We start from the raw sequence: 24,738 nt of genomic DNA, 5'->3' as shown, positions 1-24,738 counted from the left end.
CTCTTTCTGATAGCACACTAGAAGCAGAGTAAGCGAGCTCCTGTAATGCATATTCTGCCAATTCAGGCCAGGTGTCTATTTTAAATGCCCAGTAATCAAAGGGGAATGACCTTTGAGGGAGAACATCGATAAGGGAGGAAAAGTAGTTTGCAACCATACTGGACAAATGCTGTCTCCTGTCACTTTGAATCGATGCAGCAGTACCTGTTGTGTCAGCGGTCATTGTGAAATCACTCCACAACCTGGTCATAAAACCCCTCTGTCCAACGCCATTTCGGATTTGTGCACCTCTAACACCTCTGCCATGTTGCCCCCTACAGCTCATGTGAGAACCATCACCGCTGCTGTGTGCTGAGAATGCCTGAACCAAATGGTCTACAAGAGCTGCTTGTTTGGTAGCCAAAATTTGCTCAAGGTTCTCATGTGGCATGATATTTTGTAATTTTCCTTTATATCATGGATCCAGGAGGCAGGCCAACCAGTTATCATCATCGGTCATCATTTTGATAATGCAGGGGTCCCTTTTTAGGATACGCAAGGCATTCTCAGCCATGTGGGCCAATGTTCCAGGTGTCAATTCACTGCTTGTGCTGGGTTGAGGAGCACTTTCTTGCAAATCAACATCACTTGTGTCCCGCAAAAACCCTGTACCTGACCTTGCAACGCCACCAGTTTCTATTGCCCCCTGAGAAGCATCCTCCTTCCGTAAATATTCATCCCCATCATCCTCCTCCTCCTCTTCGTCCGCCACCTTGTCCATTAGAGTTCCCTGAGCAGACAATGGCTGACTGTCATCAAGGCTTCCCTCCTCCTCGGCTGTAGATGCCAGCTCCTTAATGTGCGTCAAACTTTGCATCAGCAGACGCATTAGTGGGATGCTCATGTTTATGATGGCGTCGTCTGCACTTACCAGCCATGTGCATTCCTCAAAACACTGAAGGACTTGACAGAAGTCTTGTAGCTTTGACCACTGCACACCAGACAACTCCATGTCTGCCATCCAACTGCCTGCCCGTATATGTGTATCCTCCCACAAATTAATTACAGAACGCCTCTGTTCGCACAGCCTCTGAACCATGTGCAGTGTGGAGTTCCACCTTGTTGCAATGTCGATTATTAGGCGGTGCTGGGGAAGATTCAGCGATCGCTGATGGTTCAGCATACGGCTGGAGTGTACGGGCGACCGGCGGATGTGTGAGCAAATTTTTCGCACCTTCAGGAGCAGAGCTGGTAACTCAGGGTAATTTTTGAGGAAGCACTGCATTACCAGGTTCAAGGTGTGAGCCAGGCAAGGAATGTGTTTCAGTTCTGAAAGGGCTATGGCAGCCATAAAATTCCTTCCGTTATCACTGACTACCTTGCCTGCCTCAAGATGTACACTGCCCAGCCATGACTGAGTTTGTTACTGCAAGTACTCGGCAAGTACTTCCGCGGTGTGTCTGTTGTCGCCCAAACACTTCATTTCTAACACAGCCTGCTGACGCTTACCACTAGCTGTTCGATTATGGGACACCTCATGTGCAACACTGGCAGCTGCGGAAGCAGTGGTCGTACGACTGCGCTCTGTGCATTCGCTTCTGGAGGAGGAGGATGAGGAGGGGTGGCGAACGCCTACAGCCAACTGTTTCCTAGACCGTGGCCTAGGCAGAACTGTGCCACTATGGCTGTCCCCTGTGGACCCTGCATCCACCACATTAACCCAGTGTGCCGTGATGGACACGTAACGTCCCTGGCCATGCCTACTGGTCCATGCATCTGTTGTGAGGTGCACCTTTCTACTGACTGATTGCCTCAGTGCATGGACAATGAGGTCTTTGACATGCTGGTGGAGGGCTGTTATGGCTTTTCTCGCAAAGAAGTGTCGACTGGGTATGTCATAGCGTGGTACTGAGTAGGCCATCAGGGCTTTGAAAGCTTTGCTTTCAACCAACCGGTAGGGCATCATCTCTAACGAGATTAGTCTAGCAATGTGGGCGTTCAAACCCTGTGTACGCGGATGAGAGGATGAGTACTTTCTTTTCCTAACGAGAGTCTCTTGTAGGGTGAGCTGAACTGGAGAAGTGCATATGGTGGAACTAGCGGTGGTGGTGGACATGGCAGATTGAGAGAGGGTTGGTGATGGTATTCTCGATGTTGGCCTACATACAGTGTTTCCTACCAATAACCTTGTGATTCCCTGACTGCTTTGGCCTTGCAACGATACCTCCACAATTGCTGCTGGTGGTGTCCTAACCGGTGGGCTTACAGTGAGGGAAGCAATGTAGCGTTGCTGACTACCTTCATTCTGAGCAGGTGCACCAACGGTACGGGACGTTTGGTAGTTCGTCCAGGCTTGCAAGTGCATGCTGGTTAAATGTCTAAGCATGCATGTTGTATTTTGAAGATTCTTCCCTCTGCTAAAGGTCTTTGAGCATTTCTTACAGATAACTTTTGACTGATCATTCGGATCTTGGTTAAAAAATTGCTACACTGCACTCTTCCTACTATGGAATACCTTTTTAGGCATTGCACGCTGTGCTACTTTCACCGGATGGCCACGCTGTCCTAAAACTGTTTTTGTTTTTGACAAACATTTTTGGCCTGATACGGGCTTTCCAGATGACAGCTGTTGCGATGTAGATGTCTGCTCTGGATCATCCTCCTCCACTCCAGAGCTACTTACAGCGGCACCCTCTTCCCCAATGGCTGCCAAACTGGGTCAACAACTGGGTCATTTATCACCTCCTCTTGAATGTCATGTGCACCTTCCTCTGTGTGACCGTGTAAGATGCTGTAGCGTTCGGGACGGGGCACCATAGTCTCATCAGGGTCAGATTCTGGCTCAGTACACTGCGAGGGCAATGTAGTGATCTGTGTCAATGTAACAGCATTATAATCTAGCTGTGGCTGTGCATCTGTGCACTCCATGTCCAATTCATCTTGTAATGGACAGTTAACAATTTCCCATTCTAACCCAGGCACGGTATGTGTAAAGAGCTCCATGAAGTAACCTGTAGTGTCGCCTGACGCATCCTTCACTTTTGGTTTGGGTGAAGGACACAAGGAAACGTCTTGCTCCTGATTGGGAGCATCCACTGACGACTCGCGGCTTTTATACTTGGAACTTTCTGAAGAGGAGGCGAAAGAGCTAGAGGCTGAGTCAGCAAGGAAAGCCAAAACTTGTTCCTGCTGCTCCAGCTTTAAAAGCCGTTTTCCTACTCCCAGATAAGGGAGCCTTCAAGGCCTTGTGTAGCCAGACAATGACACTGGCTCAACACCTCCAGCCTTAGGTGCTATTGTGCTTTTGCCACTATCACCAGATGCACCACCGCCACCATCAGTACCAGCTCGCAACCACCGCCCACGGCCTCTTCTACCTGACTTCCTCATTTTTTGGAAAATCTAACCAAAATAACAACCATTATATGGTACTGTAAAACAAGGTAGAAGGTGTATATAAACGTGTTGAGATTTTAAATCTCCCTTTTTTTGGGGGGAGACAACAAAAAATCAGGCCACGTGCAAAAAGCAACACAATGTAAGTGGCTAAAAGTGGCTGGCTGATATACGACAAACTAACAGGACAGAAGTACAGTATATCCACTTTGTGAGAATTTTAATCTCCCTTTTTTTTCTGGGAGACTGAACCACAACTTAGGCCCAGTGTATATAACAACGCAATCTAAGTGGCAGAAAGTGGCTGGCTGATATACGACAAACTAACAGGACAGAAGTATATCCACTTTGCGAGAATTTGAATCTCCCTCTTTTTTTGGGAGACTGAACCACAACTTAGGCCCAGTGTACTGTATATAACAATGCAATCTAAGTGGCAGAAAGTGGCTGGCTGATATACGACAAACTAACAGGACAGAAGTATATCCACTTTGTGAGAATTTGAATCTCCATCTTTTTTTGGGAGACTGAACCACAACTTAGGCCCAGTGTACTGTATATAACAATGCAATCTAAGTGGCAGAAAGTGGCTGGCTGATATACGACAAACTAACAGGACAGAAGTATATCCACTTTGTGAGAATTTGAATCTCCATCTTTTTTTGGGAGACTGAACCGCAACTTAGGCCCAGTGTATATAACAACGTAATCTATGTGGCAGAAAGTGGCTGGAAGATATATGAAAAAATACAAGGACCGTAGTACAATTTCAATCTCCCTACAATGATCTCAGGAAAAGTATGGCAGCAATAAAAAGGACTGCTGCACACAAAAGTGTGGACAAATAAACAAGATAACTGTGCAGAAAGGAGCAACAGTTGGTTTGCACAGCAGCGTACAAACAGCAATAGCACTTCCAACAAAGTAGACACTCCAGCTCCAGCAAGATGGATAAAAAGTTACAAATTTTATTAATCCAAAGTGGCAATAAAAGCAGAAAAATTCCTTACAAAAAGTGGACCAGACAGGTGATTGTAAGAATACGGCTACGCGTTTCGACCTATAGCGGTCTTACTCATGCCCATGCAGCTCCAGGAATGAGCGCGCTATATCTCCCATACAGGCTTAAGACACGCCCCCCATATCACATGACAGGTTCGTAAGGTCCTAGAGCTACAAATGTCTGAACATATTAAAAATAGACTATAACATACACAACATACTAAAACACTAACAATAGTGATACATAATTTCACTTTTCTTGTTCATGCCTGCAGGATAACGAGTATTTAGATTGTAGATCCAAAAAGCCTCTCTAGTGAGCAGGCGTCTCCTTGAATCTCCTCCGCGATGTGACATATACACTTTCTCAATACCCTGCACCCTTAGAGCGGTGATATCCCCATTATGTTGTAAATTAAAATGTCTCGATACCATAGAGATATTTTTATTTGTATTTCTTATATTGGGGTTAATAGCGTCTCTAATGTGTTCAGTTATTCGAGTTTTTAATTTACGTGACGTACACCTTATATACCACATTTATTGTATGGCAATTTATAAAACTATTTATTTTATACTCTTTGGTATTATCCGAATTCTGAAAAATGTTACCTACTTGTATATGTGCACAGGTGCTACATGCAGAGGTCCCACATCTAAAAAAAACCTTACATTCCAGCCATGTACTGGATCTGGGATTATTGGAAACAGAGGAAGAATTTGGGGCAATTGAATCACCAATAGTACGTGCCCTTCTTGCTACCACATTTATTCCATCCTTCAAAATATCCGACAATATTTCATCCTCATATAGGATAGATAATCTCCTGTTGCTAAAACCTTTGGGTTTTGGATCAGGACGGGCTCCTGTGCTCCGCTGTCGATGGTCTGGTTGGTGAGCTGGCTGCGACTTTTTTAGTCGTTTTTTTTTTTCTTGTTTTTGTACAAACAGCAATGCAGCTATCAGCGAGCCTTATAAGGCAGCCTAATAAGCTACAGAGCTGATGCACAAAAATATAAACTCCACTGTCAATGTAAACAAATGGTGGTGTTGGACAGAGGAAATCGCTACAGCACAAGCAGTTTGGGGGCTTAATCTTCCCTCCCTAACTATATCCCTTCTTCTGATGAAGCTGCAGCAACCTCTCCCTATGCTACGATTGGCAGAAGTAAGATGGCGGTCGGCGTGCACGCCCCTTTATAGCCCCTGTGACTCCGCAGAAAGCAAGCCAATCACCGTCATGCCCTTCTCTAAGATGGTGGGGACCGAGACCTATGTCATCATCACGCTGCCCACACTCTGGGTCCTCCTTCATTGGCTGAAAAATGGCACTGAAAGCGTCATATGAAACGCGACATTGGCGCAAAGATCGCCGACCTCATGGCCGATCCCACACTAGGATCGGGTCGGGTTTCATGAAACCCGACTTTGCCGAAAATCGGCGATTTTTGAATTTGTCCGATCCGTTTTGCTCAACCCTAGTTGTGACTGTCATTTCATGCCATGCAGTAAAGATATATTTATTACCATGCAAAGAAAAAAATTAGCAAAATCTTACAAAAAACGTTAACAATACACAAAACTAAATTTTAGATTGTTAGTCATTTCTTTTAAGTGTTCAATATATAAAATCATGCAGTTATTATAACTTCCTGTGTGAATAAAGACATAAATCCACGTAAGAGGTTTTTTGTTCAAATTCTGCTTTGAAATGAAAATTCTAAGGAGAAATAAAAGAAAAGATAGATTTAAATATCAAATTCATACAGAAACAAAACATTTTAAATATCTTATATGTATATTATATATGTATATATATATATATAATGTAATTCTAAGTATTATTACTGGAGAAAATGTTAATTATTTCAATATAAATATAAAAATACAGTTATACAATCTCTACTTATACAAATATACTATTTACTGTATACTGTATGAATATACAGTATAAAGTACCTCATACCTCAGGGCTCAGTCCTTGGCCCCCTTCTCTTCTCTCTCTACACAGCCCCAATTGGACAGACCATCAGCAGATTTGGCTTTCAGTACCATCTTTATGCCGACAACACACAACTATATACGTCATCCCCTGACCTTACCCCGGCTGTACTACAGAACGCCACTGACTGTCTGTCTGCAGTCTCCAACATCATGTCCGCTCTCTATCTGAAACTCAACCTCTCCAAAACTGAACTTCTTCTGCTCCCACCATCTACTAACCTCCCTAAACCTGACTTTTCCCTCTCCATGGGTGGCACCATAATAACACCCCGGCGCGCTGTCTGGGTGTTATGTTTGACTCCGATCTCTCCTTCACATCCCATGTACAATCCCTTGCCCGCTCATGCCGCTTACACCTAAAGAACGTCTCTAGAATCCGCCCTTTTCTCACCATAGAAACAACAAAAACCCTCACTGTCGCCCTGATCCACTCCCGCCTGGACTACTGTAACACTCTATTAATTGGCCTCCCCCTCACTCGACTTTCCCCTCTCCAGTCCATCCTTAATGCAGCAGCCAGGGTCGTCTATGTAGCTAATCGTTACTCAGATGCATCCACTCTTCGCCAGTCATTACACTGGCTACCCATTCATTACAGGATACAATTCAAGTACTTGTTCTCACCCACAAAGCTCTTCACAGTGCGGCACCCCCTTACATCTCCTCCCGTATTTCTGGCCTAACCGACCTCTTCGCTCTGCAAATGACTTTCAACTAACCTCTGCACTAATCCGTACCTCCCACTCCCGACTACAAGACTTCTCCTGTGCTGCGCCAATCCTCTGGAATGCTCTACCCCAAGATATTAGGACCATCCACAATTTGCATAGTTTTAGGCGCTCGCTCAAAACACATTTGTTTAGAGCGGCCTATCATGTTCCCTAATCAGTTATTTTGTTTGTGTGCAGCCCATTCACTACTTTCATCTATACCCCACTCCCTGAAGATGGCTGGACCATCATTGCAAATACATCATTGTAAATACACACCTGTACTTTGTATTTCCCCACCTCATTGTAGATTGTAAGCTCTCACGAGCAGGGTCGTCTTGTGGTGCTTTAATTATTGTATTGTTAACATTGTTACCTATGACTGTTGTGTTTGAAGCTGTTAAACTGTAAAGCGCTGCGGAATATGTTGGCGCTATATAAATAAAGATTATTATTATTAATATATATATATATATACACAAAAACTATAGAACTACAGAATTATACTGTTTAAGATAATTACAAATTACTAAATAATACATTGTATAACACTTTTACACAACATATAATTACATTTTTAGCCAATTCCTAAAACAAATCTTATCTCTGTTGATAATGTCCTGAAAAGCTCTATTTAAAATTGCTATTTTTAAATTTACAGATTTTTGAAGAGCTCCGATAATGTAGTCTTCAGCTTACTTCTCATGATGTGGCTCTCAGAAGTCACCTGTTTCCGTCTGTCAATTTCCGTCATTTGTCTTTTTACGGAAAGATCTGAACTATGAATTTTTAACTCTGCAATTTCTTTAATGGACTCTTGGATCATTTGGTAGGGCTTATAACAAATATGTAATTTTCTTCGTACTTCATAGATTTGATTTTGGGGATAATTCAGTTTTGGAGATTTTGATTTTGGCTTCTGATAAGATTTTACTCTGTCTGTTTAGAAAAACTTAGTATGATTTATTTTATTTTCAAGATTCTCATGTTTTCTAGAAAAATGAATCGATTGCGCTTTTTCAAATAAAGAATCTTTTTGTGATGCAATAACACGAGATACAGAATTTAGGAATCCAAATTTGTTTTCAAAACATTTTATCATTGATTGTCTTTTGACATTTTTAATAAGAGTTTTGTATAACCTTTCAAATATGGACATGAATGTAAAAGTACATTTTTCCAGCCAATCCTTATTTTTTGAAGAATATCAATATGTAGATAATTTTCATTTAATCCACAGAACATCAGAATTCTTAATCTGCCATATCGGTTAACTCTTCGTGTAACTCATCATCATTCTGCATTTTCAATGTTAACTTTCTAGAAAAAGTTATTCGAAGCCACATTTTAAACAACTGATTTTTCTCCTCATTAGTCAAATCAAAGCAAAACTCTCAAATATCTCTGAATTTCTGCACACATGGATTTTGTTATCATATGCAGGAATTATTTTGTATAATTTTACCAAGTTTTTAGTAATTTTAATTTGGTGTTGGAGTTGAGCCCCTAAGATGTCTTCTATTTTTAGTGACCCTTGTAAATATGTCCCTAGTACGTCATCTACGTCAGTTCTTATGTCTCCTCCCACGTTTCCTACATCTTTTTTACATCATGAGACACAAGGTCACGTTGAGTGGCCATTACAGACACGTGTCTCACAGCTTGTTCACTCTCCACATTACAGTCAATCTTGGCAACATCACTACTTTCCTTTGACATTCTTTCTACAGTCTTTTTTGGATTTCTCTGACACAAGCTTGTGAAATACATCAGCCAAATGTAAAATATTTTTCAATTTTTCTTTTTCTCTATTGTAGGACACCAGCTTAGAATCTATCTTTAGATTTTCCATCTTGCATTCTACATATAAACTAAGCCATAAGTCTTCAACATTTTTAGACACGTTTAAAGATATAAATTTCAATTGATTTAACTTAGAATACAAATTAATTAAATTCAGGTTTTTTACCTTGAAATATCTCAGCTTGTAATTCCTTTGTTGGACAACGCTGGGCTCTGGTCATCAGCGCATCTATCTTCAGTATGTCTGGCACTTATAGTACTTCTAGTACTTGTCAATCCATCCTTCACCTGTTAGTCTCACTCCTAGGTTCCTGCCTGATCCTTGAGACTTGAAGTATCATAGTGGAATTCCTGAAAACTTGCACAATTGATGTTTAGCGAAGCTCTTCTCTCTTCCCCGTGTGCAAGTAGAGCAAAATCCACAAAAATAGCACAAAAAAATCAGGTATGGCTGGCTGGCCTAATGTTAAATATGCTTATTTTGCATATTTATTTAATCAAGACTCTTTATCAGATACAATACTTTAAAGAAAATGTAGTGGTTTATTGGATTGTCCACCAAAAAGCACCATTGCAGCAAAACATAAAATAGGTGAAATAGTTACAAAGAGATTGTCCATTTGTCCATATCAAAGCTTGTTCCCATCTTTCCTGAGATTCTGAATGGTAAATGGTGTTTGTCTCTGTCATGGAGTAGAAGTCATCAAGAAGCACATTGCTGCCAGCTGTTCATTCTGTCTGTGTGAAGTCTAATATCTGTAGAGAGTGAAGAAGGCCCAAATGAGAGAACCCAAGTGCCAGCATCCCCTTCCTAAGAGCCGTGGATATATATGTCCCATAGAGAATGTGTTCTCTCTATATGGTGTTAACTTTTACTCTGAGCTAAATATACAGAAATACTATTTGTAATGTCAGTGAAACCTTCCACAAGGCTTAGTACAGAAATGAGTGTAATAATAAGTCGAGAATCAATAATTAATATTTAACAGTCTGATACATATGCAAATGCCTAAGTGTCACTGCCTAGAAAAAATTGATTAAAGGGAATTTAGAGTTAAAATGGAGACATAAGATAGGAGTAGAGTATACATTGATGATGTAATTGCTGGTTGCGCTAGAATAAACCTGGAAAATGTCTGTTGTGGACCAAATGGAGTTATATGGATACAAGGATGGTGATAACCATGCAAATTAAGTTTATTGGGGCACGCTCACCTCAAGTGGTACTATTCTCAGCGAGTCTAGGGAATAGAGAACATGGATTAATGGAGCATGACATTCAAAATAAGAAAAATAAGAAAAATTAAAAAATGGGAAAATGAAGAATAAAAAAGGAAAAAATAAAAGGGAAAAATACTTTTCCTAGCCACTCTATTTCTCTGTTGAGGCCCGTTGTTGATAGGGTATCAAGAGTAAAAATCCAAAATGTCTCCCTAGACTTAAAGGGTATCAATCACTGAGGACTCTCAATTCCAAATATTTTCCCTAGACTTAAGGAGTCTTATGTGATTACCCCCTCTTCTAGGGTGTGGGACCTGTTCCAGGACTTGAAACTTGAGCTGTGTCACTGAATGTTTAAAATTGCAAAAATGGTCAGGTAGTGGGATGTTATGATCTGGTGGTTTAGGAGCAACATGGGACGAGCTCTGAAGGAGGTGGTACCTGTACTGACCGCAGTCCCTAAGCTCAACACAACACTAGAAGTAGCCGTGGGATGCTCCTGTCACTCCCTAGGCACCTCGTCACAGCCTGAGAACTAACTACCCCTAAAGATAGAAACAGGAAAACTTTCTTGCCTCAGAGAAAATCCCCAAAGGATAGATAGCCCCCCACAAGTAATGACTGTGAGTGGAGAGGGAAAAGACATACACAGAATGAAACCAGGATGAAGCACAGGAGGCCAGTCTAGCTTGATAGATTGGACAGGATAGAATACTGTGCGGTCAGTATTAAAAACTACAAAAATCCACACAGAGTTTACAAAAATCTCCACACCTGACTAAAGGTGTGGAGGGTAAATCTGCTTCCCAGAGCTTCCAGCTTAACTGAATTAATCCATACTGACAAGCTGAACAAAACATAGAATGCACAGAACGAATAAGTCCACAACATGTGGACAGAAAAGAGTAAAGCAAGGACTTATCTTTGCTGAACTGGTCAGGATATCAGGGAAATCCAAGAGAGATGTGAATCCAACCAGGAACCATTGACAAGTGGCACTGGCTGAAGGGAAGAGCCAGGCATAAATAGCTGAGCAGAAAGACAATCAGTGGAAGCAGCTGCAGACTGCTAAATCCAAGGAGCAGCCATACCACTTAAAACCACCGGAGGGAGCCCAAGTGCAGAACTCACAAAAGTGCCACTTACAACCACCGGAGGGAGCCCAAGAGCGAAATTCACAACAGTGGGAGCCATGTTTTGCCACAGCATATTGTGGACTTGTGATTAGCTATGCGGTCTCTGACATGTTGGGTGGTCTCACCCACATATAAGAGACTACAAGGACACTTGATAACATAGACAACGAAATTTGATTCACAAATGTCACAAATGTCATGCATTTCTGGTCTGGCTGTAACTGCAGCGGCTGGTGCAGTGCTTGGTGTTACTGCAGGGGTTTGTTTACTTTTTGGCACCTTTGGTACTGCTGGTTTGTCAGAGCTGGCAGCCTCTAAATTCAGGCGCAGTGCATTTACATTTCCTAACATTCAGGGCATACCAGCCTTTTTCACCCCAATGATGGGTGTAAGTCATGAGGTCCCCTGGGTATAGATATCACTCAGGGTGTCCCTCCAGAAGGTGTGATTCTACGTCCCGCTGGGTGACAAATAATTCCACCAACAGTGCACGCTCTTTAATGAAACCCCAGCCCTTTTTAAGCTGGAAGGCCACCACGGTGCCCTGCCTCCATGGGCTCCAGTCTGCTTGCTTGGCCTTGGGGCATAAGCTTTGGCCCTCAGGTTACATTCTTCTATGGCCCTACGCCTGGCATTGCGCTCCTCATCCTCTTTTTCCTACCTAGGCGTTAGTTCTTGCTTATATTCCTCCCAGCTGAGGACTTCTACGTGGGACCCCTTGGGGCTGAGCCTCCCCTGGAAACCAGATCAATTCAGTCCCACACTGTTCCCAATGGAACATCACCTTTTCCACGCTCACCTCTAATGGTTGAGGGGCTGGTGGTGTTGGAAGTGAGCCCACTAGAGTCCCTTCAGTTACAGGTGCGGGGCTCTCGGTTGTCGGAGAAGAGTCTATCCCCGGAACGATGTCAGTCGCCAGAGTGGGAGCAGTCACCTGAGTGGGAACAATCGCCAGAGCGGGGTCGGTCACCGGGACAAGGTCAGTCGCAATATCTGCTATAGATGTTGTTCCTCCAGTGCCAGTCTTCTCCTCCGCTGAGGCTGTAAATGTCTATCACAGGACAGGACGCTGCTCCTCTAGCTTAGTCTTCTTCCGCAGGGCTGCCTTACATCTGCTTACTGCAGTCATCTCCGTGCCCAGGAACTGGCGGCTCAGCTCCTCCACTTGAGCTCCCAGGAGCCCCAGATCCACAGTTGTCAGTTGGTCCGGGTCCTCATCCCATTGACCAGGAAAGTACTCTGCTGCTTCCCCACCCTCTGGGTAGCCACCGCTTGCTATCTTTGGTTCCGGGTTCTCTGCAACACCCACGTGTTGTTTCTCTTCCTTGCTTTGTGGGTGGGCCTTCTTTTTCTTCCTGTTCCCGCCATACCAAACTAGGAGGCGGATCTCTTATACTGATGGGCATGTCCTCGTAATATAGTAGTATCTGTAGTGGGCAGGCATAGTCTTCGTGCCTTATAGCTGAATCGTGCCCGCAATGACACGCCTTTCTTTTCCTCCGCGCCTCTTTTCACTGTATTGGCAGGAAGCTTTGCACAATTTAGCAGTCTATGGCACACAGGACCGGATTTTTTGGGTCAGTTCATCCTGTTCGTGACGCCAAGCTGGAGCACCCGCCAGGGCCGTGGGATACTCGGTTCCAGGCCGGTTCTTAAAGGGGACATGTCATGGCAGCAGTGACATGGTCTCTGGCCCTGGCCATCCAATAAAAGAGGATTAGTGATGATGGAATAGGGGAATTGTTTGTGATGCTACCTGTGTTATTCAGAAAATAGGAGATGTTAGCCGACCCTGCTTGAAGAGACAGCTGGGGCTGATGGTGATGCAGCAGTATTGTTGCAGTTCTCCACAGGTAGAGCTTTAGTCCCAGGGCACTTAGGTTGTAAATGATGCTGATGCTGATGGTGGATGTAGTGCAGGGTGGATGGTGTAGTAAATAAATGTGAGGACACAGCAGGGTGCAGTTTCCAATGCTTTACTCACAGTTCTTAGTTGCCCCAGCCGGGGTGCTGAGTCCTCCGAGTAGGTGGTCCAGCCAGCTCTCAATTGGGTACACTTTCCAGAACCCCCTTTTCATATGTCCCTTGCCTGGCCGTCTTTGTGTGCTGGCTTCGTCTCTCCTGCCCTGCACCTGCCACACAGTTTCCCAAGCCAGCAGCCTCTGATCTTGTCAGGCGGTGAGCTCTAAGTCCCACCTGGATCCTATATGGCTGCCTTTTCAGCGAATGTGTGCAGATGTGGCTGTGCTTCTTGCAAAAGCCACAGCCTCCGGTTATCTAGCTGAGTCCTCAGTTTCTCCACGGGTGGACTTCTCACTACCCATGCCTCTAAGGACCCCTTCCTTCTCTTCTTTCTTTATCTTCACTTTCCTTCAGTTCCCTCTCTTTGGGAACTCCTGTCTGTCTGTCTTGATCTTTCTGCTTCCTCTATCTCTCTCATGTCTGCCCTACTCTCCTTCTCCCTGCAGACTCCTACTCTCCACCCACACCATCTACTTATATACCCCCTCCAGGCTGGGATGAGGCCATTCTCCCTAAGGGTATGCCCTGACTGAAGTGTCTAGTGTTGGATGCTGGTGTTAGGGTTCTGTTCAGTGCCCCCTCCTTACCTGAGAGTGGAATACCACACCTCTGGATGAGGTGCCATACTCTGTGGCGACTGGACTCCATGGGCGCCACCTAAACAGTATGAGCGGAGTTTTGGCCTCATGTGTCCAGTCTCATTGTGTGGTCTCACCACAAAAGTAGAAACATAAATATTTAATTTCATTTTGCATATTATTATACTAAATATTGGATTTTCTTAATTGCCAACAGGACCTACGAGGAAGCGTGATTAAGATTTGCAAATTTCTTGGAAAGGAGTTAGATGACGATGCAGTGGACTCTGTGGTAAAAAATGCTTCCTTTACGAACATGAAACAGAACAATATGTCTAATTACAGCCTCGCGCCACCTGGTCACATGGACCAGGAGAAAAGCCCATTTTTTAGAAAAGGTAAAAACTGAGCACCATATTGAGAAAAAAAATGTATAATCAAGGTCATATCTTGCGTTTATTCTGCACTACTCACTTTCTGTCATGCCTTCTACTGGCAAGTTAGACAGAAGGTATGCGCACAAAGTGTTTTTATCTGGCAGATTCCACCTAAAACTTGCCTGAAAAGCTTAAAAAAGAGAAAATGAATTAACTTATGCGCAGCAATGTCAAATTGGCTTGCTGTTCATAGGTCCCATCGTTTGTAACTTCTTTTAAATTGAAGCTCCAAAAGTGGCTAAAGGATAAGAAAAACCCAATATTCCGGTGGTCCAACCTTTTTTACTTTTTTCAGTTGGGTATGCTATATAACCTACCTGAAAAGTGTACTTTAAAAGGTCTGAACACATGCACTCCAATGTGAAAATGGTTTGCTGTTGAGGCTCCATTAACTGTTTTGGGCTTCAAAAGATGTCAAGTGGTTGAAAGAATTGAGTTGTCCAAAATGGGCAAGCAAAAAAGTTGAGGAAAAACTGATGAAACAAAAGGGATACAAAATAAGACTCTTCCGGTTGAAAACACACCTGCATGTCCTGAAATGTCTTCCACCAGTAAAAATGTGTCTGGTTCGCAGACATTTAACCCCTTCCCGACCCATGACGCCACGTAGGCGTCATGAAAGTCGGTGCCAATCCGACCCATGACGCCTATGTGGCGTCATGGAAAGATCGCGTCCCTGCAGATCGGGTGAAAGGGTTAACTCCCATTTCACCCGATCTGCAGGGACAGGGGGAGTGGTAGTTTAGCCCAGGGGGGGTGTGGCTTCACCCCCTCGTGGCTACGATCGCTCTGATTGGCTGTTGAAAGTGAAACTGCCAATCAGAGCGATTTGTAATATTTCACCTATTATAACGGGTGAAATATTACAATCCAGCCATGGCCGATGCTGCAATATCATCGGCCATGGCTGGAAATACTAATGTGCCCCCACCCCACCCCACCGATCGCCCACCCAGCCCCCCGATCTGGCCGGTACACTGCTCCGGCTCCCCTCCATCCAGTGCTCCGCTCCCCCCGTGCTCTTGTCCGCTCCCACGTGCTCCAATCACCCCCCCGTGCTCCAATCACCCCCCCTGCATTCCGATCCACACACCCCCTTCCTCTGTTCCACCCCCCCGTGCTCCGTTCCAGCCCCCCCGTGCTCCGCTCCACGCCCCCCGTGCTCCGTTCCACGCCAGCCACGCTCCGATTCCCCCCCGTGCTCCGATCCCCCCCCCACGTGGTCCCCCCCACCCCATCATACTTACCGATCCTGCCGGGGTCCCGTCCGTCTTCTCCCCGGGCGCCGCCATCTTCCAAAATGGCGGGCGCATGCGCAGTGCGCCCGCCGAATCTGCCGGCCGGCAGATTCGTTCCAAAGTGCATTTTGATCACTGAGATAGATTATATCTCAGTGATCAAAATAAAAAAAATAATACATGACCCCCCCCCCTTTGTCACCCCCATAGGTAGGGACAATAAAAAAATAAAGAAATTTTTTTTTTCCTCTAATGTTAGAATAGGGTTAGGGGTAGGGTTAGGGTTAGGGTTAGGGGTAGGGCTAGGTTTAGGGTTAGGGTTAGGGGTAGGGTTAGGGGTAGGGTTAGGGTTAGGGTTAGGGCTAGGGTTAGGGTTTCGGTATGTGCACACGTATTCTGGTCCTCTGCGGATTTTTCCGCTGCGGATTTGATAAATCCGCAGTGCTAAACCGCTGCGGATTTATGGCGGATTTACCACGTTTTTTTCTGCGCATTTCACTGCGGTTTTACAATTGCGATTTTCTATTTGAGCAGTTGTAAAACCGCTGCGGAATCCGCACAAAGAAGTGACATGCTGCAGAATGTAAACCGCTGCGTTTCGGTGCAGTTTTTCCGCAGCATGTGTACAGCGATTTTTGTTTCCCATAGGTCTACATTGAACTGTAAACTCATGGGAAACTGCTGCGGATCTGCAGCGTTTTCCGCAGTGTGCACATACCTTTAGAATTAGGCTATGTGCACACGGTGCGGATTTGGCTGCGGATTGGCCGCTGCGGATTCGCAGCAGTGTTCCATCAGGTTTACAGTACCATGTAAACATATGAAAAACCAAATCCGCTGTGCCCATGGTGCAGAAAATACCGCGCGGGAACGCTGCGTTGTATTTTCCGCAGCATGTCAATTCTTTGTGCGGATTCCGCGGCGTTTTACACCTGTTCCTCAATAGGAATCCGCAGGTGAAATCCGCACAAAAAACACTGGAAATCCGCGGAAAATCCGCAGGTAAAACGCAGTGCCTTTTACCCGCGGATTTTTCAAAAATGGTGCGGAAATATCTCACACGAATCCGCAACGTGGGCACATAGCCTTAGGGTTAGGGTTGGAATTAGGGTTGTGGTTAGGGGTGTGTTGGGGTTAGGGTTGTGGTTAGGGGTGTGTTGCGGTTAGGGTTGTGTTTAGGGTTATGGCTACAGTTGGGATTAGGGTTAGGGGTGTGTTGGGGTTAGTGTTGGAGGTAGAATTGAGGGGTTACCACTGTTTAGGCACATCAGGGGTCTCCAAACGCAACATGGCGCCACCATTGATTCCAGCCAATCTCGTATTCAAAAAGTCAAATGGTGCTCCCTCACTTCCGAGCCCTGACGTGTGCCCAAACAGTGGTTTACCCCCACATATGGGGTATCAGTGTACTCAGGATAAACTGCGCAACAATTACTGGGGTCCAATTTCTCCTGTTACCCTTGTGAATCTAAAAAAATGCTCGCTAAAACATCATTTTTGAGGAAAGAAAAATGATTTTTTATTTTCATGGCTCTGCGTTGTAAACGTCTGTGAAGCACTTGGGGGTTCAAAGTGCTCACCACATATCTAGATAAGTTCCTTGGGGGGTCTAGTTTCTAAAATGTGGTCACTTGTGGGAGGTTTCTACTGTTTAGGCACACCAGGGGCTCTGCAAACGCAATGTGACGCCCGCAGACAATTCCATCAAAGTCTGCATTTCAAAAGTCACTACTTCCCTTCTGAGCCCCGACGTGTGCCCAAACAGTGGTTTACCCCCACACATGGGGTATCAGCGTACTCAGGAGAAACTGGACAACAACTATTGGGGTCCAATTTCTCCTGTTACCCTTGGGAAAATAAAAAATTCTGGGCTAAATAATTATTTTTGAGGAAAGAAAACGTATTTATTATTTTCACGGCTCTGCATTATAAACTTCTATGAAGCACTTGGGGGTTCAAAGTGCTCACCACACATCTAGATAAGTTCCTTTCGGGGTCTAGTTTCCAAAATGGGGTCACTTGTGGGGGGTTTCTACTGTTAAGCCACATCAGGGGCTCTGCAAACGCAACGTGACGCCCACAGAGCATTCCATCAAAGTCTGCATTTCAAAACGTCACTACTTCACTTCCGAGCCTCGGCATGTGCCCAAACAGTGGTTTACCCCCACATATGGAGTATCAGCGTACTCAGGAGAAACTGGACAACAACTTATGGGGTCCAATTTCTCCTGTAACCCTTGGGAAAATAAAAAATTCTGGGCTAAATAATTATTTTTGAGGAAAGAAAACGTATTTATTATTTTCACGGCTCTGCATTATAAACTTCTATGAAGCACTTGGGGGTTCAAAGTGCTCACCACACATCTAGATAAGTTCCTTTGGGGGTCTAGTTTCCAAAATGGGGTCACTTGTGGGGGGTTTCTACTGTTAAGCCACATCAGGGGCTCTGCAAACGCAACGTGATGCCCACAGAGCATTCCATCAATGTCTGCATTTCAAAACGTCACTACTTCACTTCCGAGCCCCGGCATGTGCCCAAACAGTGGTTTACCCCCACATATGGGGTATCAGCGTACTCAGGAGAAACTGGACAACAACTTTTGGGGTCAAATTTCTCCTGTTACCCTTGGGAAAATAAAAAATTGCAGGCTAAAAGATCATTTTTGAGAAAATAATTTTTTTTTTTTTTTTCATGGCTCTGCGTTATAAACTTCTGTGAAGCACTTGGGGGTTCAAAGTCCTCACCACACATCTAGATTAGTTCCTTTGGGGGTCTAGTTTCCAAAATGGGGTCATATCTGGGGGATCTCCAAAGTTTAGGCACACAGGGGCTCTCCAAACGTGACATGGTGTCCGCTAATGATTGGAGCTAATTTTCCATTTAAAAAGCCAAATGGCGTGCCATCCATTCCGAGCCCTGCCGTGCGCCCAAACAGTGGTTTACCCCCACATATGGGGTATAAGCGTACTCAGGACAAACTGGACAACAATATTTGGGGTCCAATTTCTCCTATTATCCTTGGCAAAATAGGAAATTCCAGGCTAAAAAATCATTTTTGAGGAAAGAAAAATTATTTTTTATTTTCATGGCTCTGCGTTATAAACTTCTGTGAAGCACCTGGGGGTTTAAAGTGCTCAATATGCATGGTGTCCGCTAACAATTGGAGCTAATTTTCCATTCAAAAAGTCAAATGGCGCGCCTTCCCTTCCGAGCCCTGCCGAGTGCCCAAACAGTGGTTTACCCCCACATATGAGGTATCAGCGTACTCGGGAGAAATTGCCCAACAAATTTTATGATCCATTTTATCCTACTGCCCATGTGAAAATGAAAAAATTGAGGCGAAGAGAATTTTTTTGTGAAAAAAAGTACTTTTTCATTTTTACAGATCAATTTGTGAAGCACCTGAGGGTTTAAAGTGCTCACTAAGCATCTAAATAAGTTCCTTGGGGGGTCTAGTTTCCAAAATGGGGTCACTTGTGGGGGAGCGCCAATGTTTAGGCACACAGGAGCTATCCAAACGCGACATGGTGTCCGCTAATGATGGAAATAATTTTTCATTCAATAAGTCAAATGGCGCTCCTTCCCTTCCGAGCCTTACCATGTGCCCAAACAGTGGTTTACCTCCACATGTGAGGTATCAGTGTACTCAGGAGAAATTGCCCAACACATTTTAGGATCCATTTTATCCTGTTGCCCATGTGAAAATGAAAAAATTGAGGCTAAAAGAATTTTTTTGTGAAAAAAAAGTACTTTTTCATATTTACGGATCAATTTGTGAAGCACCTGGGGGCTCAAAGTGCTCACTATGCATCTAGATAAGTTCCTTGGGGCGTCTAGTTTCCAAAATGGGGTCACTTGTGGGGGAGCTCCAATTTTTAGGCACACGGGTGCTCTCCAAACCTGACATGGTGTCCGCTAAAGAGTGGAGCCAATTTTTGATTCAAAAAGTCAAATGGCGCTCCTTCCCTTCCAAGCCCTGCCGTGCGCCCAAACAGTGGTTTACCCCCACATATGAGGTATCAGCGTACTCAGGACAAATTGGAAAACAACTTTCGTGGTTCAGTTTCTCCTTTTACCATTGGGAAAATAAAAAAATTGTTGCTAAAAGATAATTTTTGTGACTAAAAAGTTAAATGTTCATTTTTTCCTTCCATGTTGCTTCTGCTGCTGTGAAGCACCTGAAGGGTTAATAAACTTCTTGAATGTGGTTTTGAGTACCTTGAGGGGTGCAGTTTTTAGAATGGTGTCACTTTTGGGTATTTTCAGCCATATAGACCCCTCAAACTGACTTCAAATGTGAGGTGGTCCCTAAAAAAAATGGTTTTGTAAATTTCGTTGTAAAAATGACAAATCGCTGGTCAAATTTTAACCCTTATAACTTCCTAACAAAAAAAAATTTTGTTTCCAAAATTGTGCTGATGTAAAGTAAACATGTGGGAAATGTTATTTATTAACTATTTTGTGTCACATATCTCTCTGGTTTAACAGAATAAAAATTCAAAATGTGAAAATTGCGAAATTTTCAAAATTTTCGCCAAATTTCCGTTTTTATCACAAATAAACGCAGAATTTATTGACCTAAATTTACCACTAACATGAAGCCCAATATGTCACGAAAAAACAATCTCAGAACCGCTAGGATCCGTTGAAGCGTTCCTGAGTTATTATCTCATAAAGGGACTCTGGTCAGAATTGCAAAAAACGGCAAGGTCTTTAAGGTCAAAATAGGCTGGGTCATGAAGGGGTTAAAAGACATAGTGTGCACATACTCTAATGGTGTCCATACTCTGAGGCGGATTGTATGCGTTTTTGCCCTGTTTTTTTCTGATAAAAACACATGCTCTTCAAAACCCATTGAATTCAATGTGATTCCTCAATGCTGTGCTAAAGTTGCATATTTTTCTTGCATATTTTTCTTCGGCGGAATCGCATCGCGGAAAAGTACGCAGCATGCTCATTCTTTGTGTAGAATCGCGGCGATTCCGCAAACATAGGAATGCATTGATCCACTTACTTTCCGCATAGGGCTATGTCCACCATGCGCAAAGTAAGCGGCTCATGTGCGGATGGTACCCAGGGTGGAGGAGAGGAGACTCCCCCCCAGGCCCTTAAAAAGAATTAAAATAAAAAATAGTTGTATACTCACCTTCTGGCGGCCCCCGGATCCAGCCCAGGCTTTAGCGATGCTCACGGCAGCTCCCGTTCCCAGGGATGCATTGCGCGAATCACCTGGATGAAGTAGCAGTCTTCGGTGATGCTATGTCATCTGGGGCCATTGTCGCAAGGCATCGCTGGGAACGAGAGTTGCCGGGAGTATCGCGAGTATCAGGAAGGCTTTGGGGGCCACCGGAAAGGTGAGAATATCACTAGTTTTTTTATTATTATTATTATTTTTAACATTATATATTTTTACTATTTATTCTGCATAGGCAGCATCAATAGTAAAAAGTTGGTCACACTTGTCAAACACTATGTTTGACAAGTGTGATCAACCTGTCAATCAGTTTTCTAAGCGATGCTAGAGATCGTTTGGAAAACACTAGCATTCTGCAAGCTAATAATGCTTGCAAAACACTAGTGTTTATCGGGAATATGCATGCCAATTCCGCATGCAAATTTCCAGCAGCAGGGAGTTGTGGAATTGCCACGGCAATTCCGCAACGTGTGCACATAGCCTAAAAATCACAAATAAACATAAGACTAACGGTGACCAAACCTGCCAATATCAAAAGGTTCTGCTTGCAGTACAGTATGTATGGGTGCCTCTGACTGATGATTGTTGGAGGGGATAAGAATCTGGCCTGTCCAATTTCATATTGTAGATCTTTTTATTCTCTCAAGGTACCTTCACACATAACGATATCGTTAACGATATCGTTGCTTTTTGTGACGTAGCAACGATATCGTTAAGGAAATCGTTATGTGACAGCGACCAACGATCAGGCCCCTGCTGGGAGATCGTTGGTCGCTGAGGAAAGTCCAGAACTTTATTTCGTCGCTGGATCTCCCGCTGACATCGCTGGATCGGCGTTTGTGACGCCGATCCAGCGATGTCTTCACTGGTAACCAGGGTAAACATCGGGTTACTAAGCGCAGGGCCGCGCTTAGTAACCCGATGTTTACCCTGGTTAAGAGCGTAAACGTCAAAAAAACAAACACTACATACTTACCTCTCTGCACTCCTCCTGCATCCTGTGTCAGCGCCGGCCAGCCAGAAAACACAGCAGTGACGTCACCGCTCTGCTTTCCGGCTGACCGGCGCTGACAGTGCAGAGGAAAGCAGAGCGCCGGAGTAACCCGATGTTTACCCTGGTTACCCGGGGACTTCGGCATCGTTGGTCGCTAGAGAACTGTCTGTGTGACGGCTCTCCAGCGACCAAACAGCGACGCTGCAGCGATCGACATCGTTGTCGGTATCGCTGCAGCGTTGCTGAGTGTGAAGGTACCTTCACAGATAAGTCACTACCAGAAATGTTTGTAGCAGCTCTCTCAAAGAAAACAGAAAAGCACTCCACAAAGTGGGGGGAGGGATAGTATGAGATAAGCCAGCTGCCAACTGAACTATCTGACAGTATGTCTTTGGAATGTGGGAGTAAACCCATGCAAACACAGGGGGAACATAAAAACTCCTTGCATATGTTGTCCTTGGTGGTATTTGAACCCAGGACCCCAGTACTGCAGTGCTAACCACTAAGCCACCGTGCTGCCCATTTGGGGGCTTTAGCCAAACACTAATTCAGGTGCCACTCAGATGGCTGTATATTCAGTCTTTGTGTTTTCTATGTGTGAAACAAACACACTGACCCTATGATCATCTATTGTAAAGTCTAATGAATAAAATATTAATACATCTATAGAGAGGCATAGCTAGGGTTTTGGCTCAGGGTGGGAAAGAGTTTTGAGTGGGCCCCTAACCAGGTAACCTTGATTATAACTGGTTGACGCACCCTAATAGTGGATATAAGAGAACATAAGCAGATGACCATGCAGTCGCTGAAAATATATATAAAGACCAACATGGATGTTACTGCCATATGGTCAGTGGTACATACCAGTCCTATGAAACAAATAAGAGATCACAGCACAGTTATATATGGTGACTTACCACTGACCTTCTTTCTGATGGAATCGTTCACTTTTCCCGCCTTTTCTATCTGGAACAGACCAACATGACAACTTCTCCAGCCAGGACTCAGCTGCAGAGAATACAACAGACACATTTTATGTCTCATATTTTCAGCACTGTCCCCATCTGTCCCCAACCTGCACAACCTCCTCATTCTGTTGGTACCCCAATGCTGCTGCCGTATGTGACCCCATTACTGTACTTGCTGTGTGGATCTCTGTGCCCTCTAAATTCTAAAGCAATCCTCTAGAATATAGTAATGCTGGGTGCAAGTGCCCTAGAAAACAGTGCCCACGTTTTGTCCCCTAGAAAGTAATAGTGCCTTGCGTGCCCCTTTGACAGTTACAGTAACCTGAGTTCCCCTATAACAATAAGTGCCCACTTTACATTTAATAATGTCCCAAGTCTCCCCATTCAGCTCCCCTATACTCAGTAAGATGCTCTTTTATACACAGTATAAAGCCCCCTCACTGTATATACTGTATACTGACCTCTTAGTTTCTCCAAAAGTGTCTGATGGCTCCAACTCTGCAATGGCCCTGTCACTGTAATCTCCACACTGTATGATGACCCCCTAGATAGCCTTCATATAGTATAAAGCACCAGATAGTCCTCAATATAGTATAATACACTCCCCATAGGCCTCCATATAGTATAATGTACTCCCCATAGGCCTCTATAGTATAATACACTCCCAATAGGCAGACTCTATATTGTATAAAGCATTCCCTATAGACCGACTCTATATTGTATAATGCATTTCCCATAGGCAGACTATATTGTATAATGCACTCCCCATAGGCCTCCATATAGTATAATGCACTCCCTATAGGCAAACTCTATATAGCATAATGCACTCCCCATAGGCAGATTCTATATTGTATAAGACACTCCCCATAGGCCTCCGTATAGTATAATGCACTCCTCATAGGCCTCTATAGTATAATGCACTCCCCATAGGCAGATTCTAAATTGTATAATACACTCCCCATAGGCCTCCATATAGTTTAATGCACTCCTCATAGGCCTGTACAGTACAATGCACTCCCCATAGGCAGACTCTATATAGTATAATACATTCTCCATAGGCAGACTCTATATAGTATAATGCACTCCCCATAGGCCTCCATATAGTATAATGTACTCCACCTAGGCAGACTCTATATTGTATAATGCACTCCCCATAGGCAGGCCCTATAGTATAATACACTCCCCATAGGGCTTCACATAGTATAATGTATGCTACATAGGTCTCCAAATAGTATAATGCACCAGATAGTCCTCAATATAGTATAATGCACTCCTCATAGGTAGACTCTATATATTATAATGCACTCCCCATATGTAGACTGTAATATAATGCTTATAATTCTTTTTACCCTTATCTAATTGTGTATGGACTATGCCACATTCTCCACAGTTTTTATTTCTTTATATTTCCTATGTACAGTATTTGGTTTTGGGAATGTTACTATTTTAGGGGTTACTATGTGCATATAACAGATCTTTTAAATATAAATTTAAATATTTTGTCACCATTTGTGATTTGCAGGAATAGTCGGAGATTGGAAAAATAATTTTACTGTGGCTCAAAATGAATATTTCGACAAGATCTACAAGGCAGAAATGGAAGACTTCAGTGTGAAGTTTCCTTGGGATACAAACGTACCGGAATAACAAGGCTTTGCCAGCTGACCAAATGTTCTCAGTGCAGTAAATTTACCAGTCTGTGATGATTATTGGTTACAAATTAACACTTTATATGCAAGATCACATAAGGCTTTATGAATAAGATTAATGATCTATTAAAGGACATTGATGTTTTCTGAATGTTCTTCCTGTACTGAGTTCATTTCAATATTTTAAATAATTTTTTTGCATTTGAGTGGAATCCATGTTTCTATATCTGTATATAACACAACTTCACAGGTAACAGGTTGGTGGCTAGTAATGGCTGACCTTGTATAGCTCTTATTTGTTAGCCATGTTCTTGATGGCAGTCCCTTGGTTTATAGATGATCGACCATACCAGACATTTCCCATAGACACATGTGGTTCTGTTTTAGTGTAATTTTATTTTAGAC

General features: G+C 43.8%; 1 protein-coding gene across 8 annotated transcripts in view; it reads left to right on the top strand.

Moving 5' to 3' along the window:
- The window catches only part of LOC138652018 (sulfotransferase 2B1-like), a 267,378-nt gene extending 242,894 nt beyond the window's left edge, over window positions 1–24,484 (top strand). For all 8 annotated transcript variants that reach the window (XM_069742708.1, XM_069742706.1, XM_069742710.1 and 5 more), the window contains 2 exons: window positions 14,070–14,250; window positions 24,207–24,484. In XM_069742708.1, coding sequence (XP_069598809.1) covers window positions 14,070–14,250; window positions 24,207–24,331 — 306 coding nt within the window. In that variant the 3' untranslated portion in view covers window positions 24,332–24,484. The remainder of the gene's footprint in view (window positions 1–14,069; window positions 14,251–24,206) is intronic.
- Window positions 24,485–24,738: the final 254 nt, after the last annotated feature.

This window comes from Ranitomeya imitator, chromosome 10 (genome assembly GCF_032444005.1).
Source record: "Ranitomeya imitator isolate aRanImi1 chromosome 10, aRanImi1.pri, whole genome shotgun sequence".
NCBI classification, from domain to species: Eukaryota; Metazoa; Chordata; class Amphibia; order Anura; family Dendrobatidae; genus Ranitomeya; species Ranitomeya imitator.
Note: the sequence above shows the minus strand (reverse complement) of the source record. Positions and strands in the feature narration are given on the sequence as shown.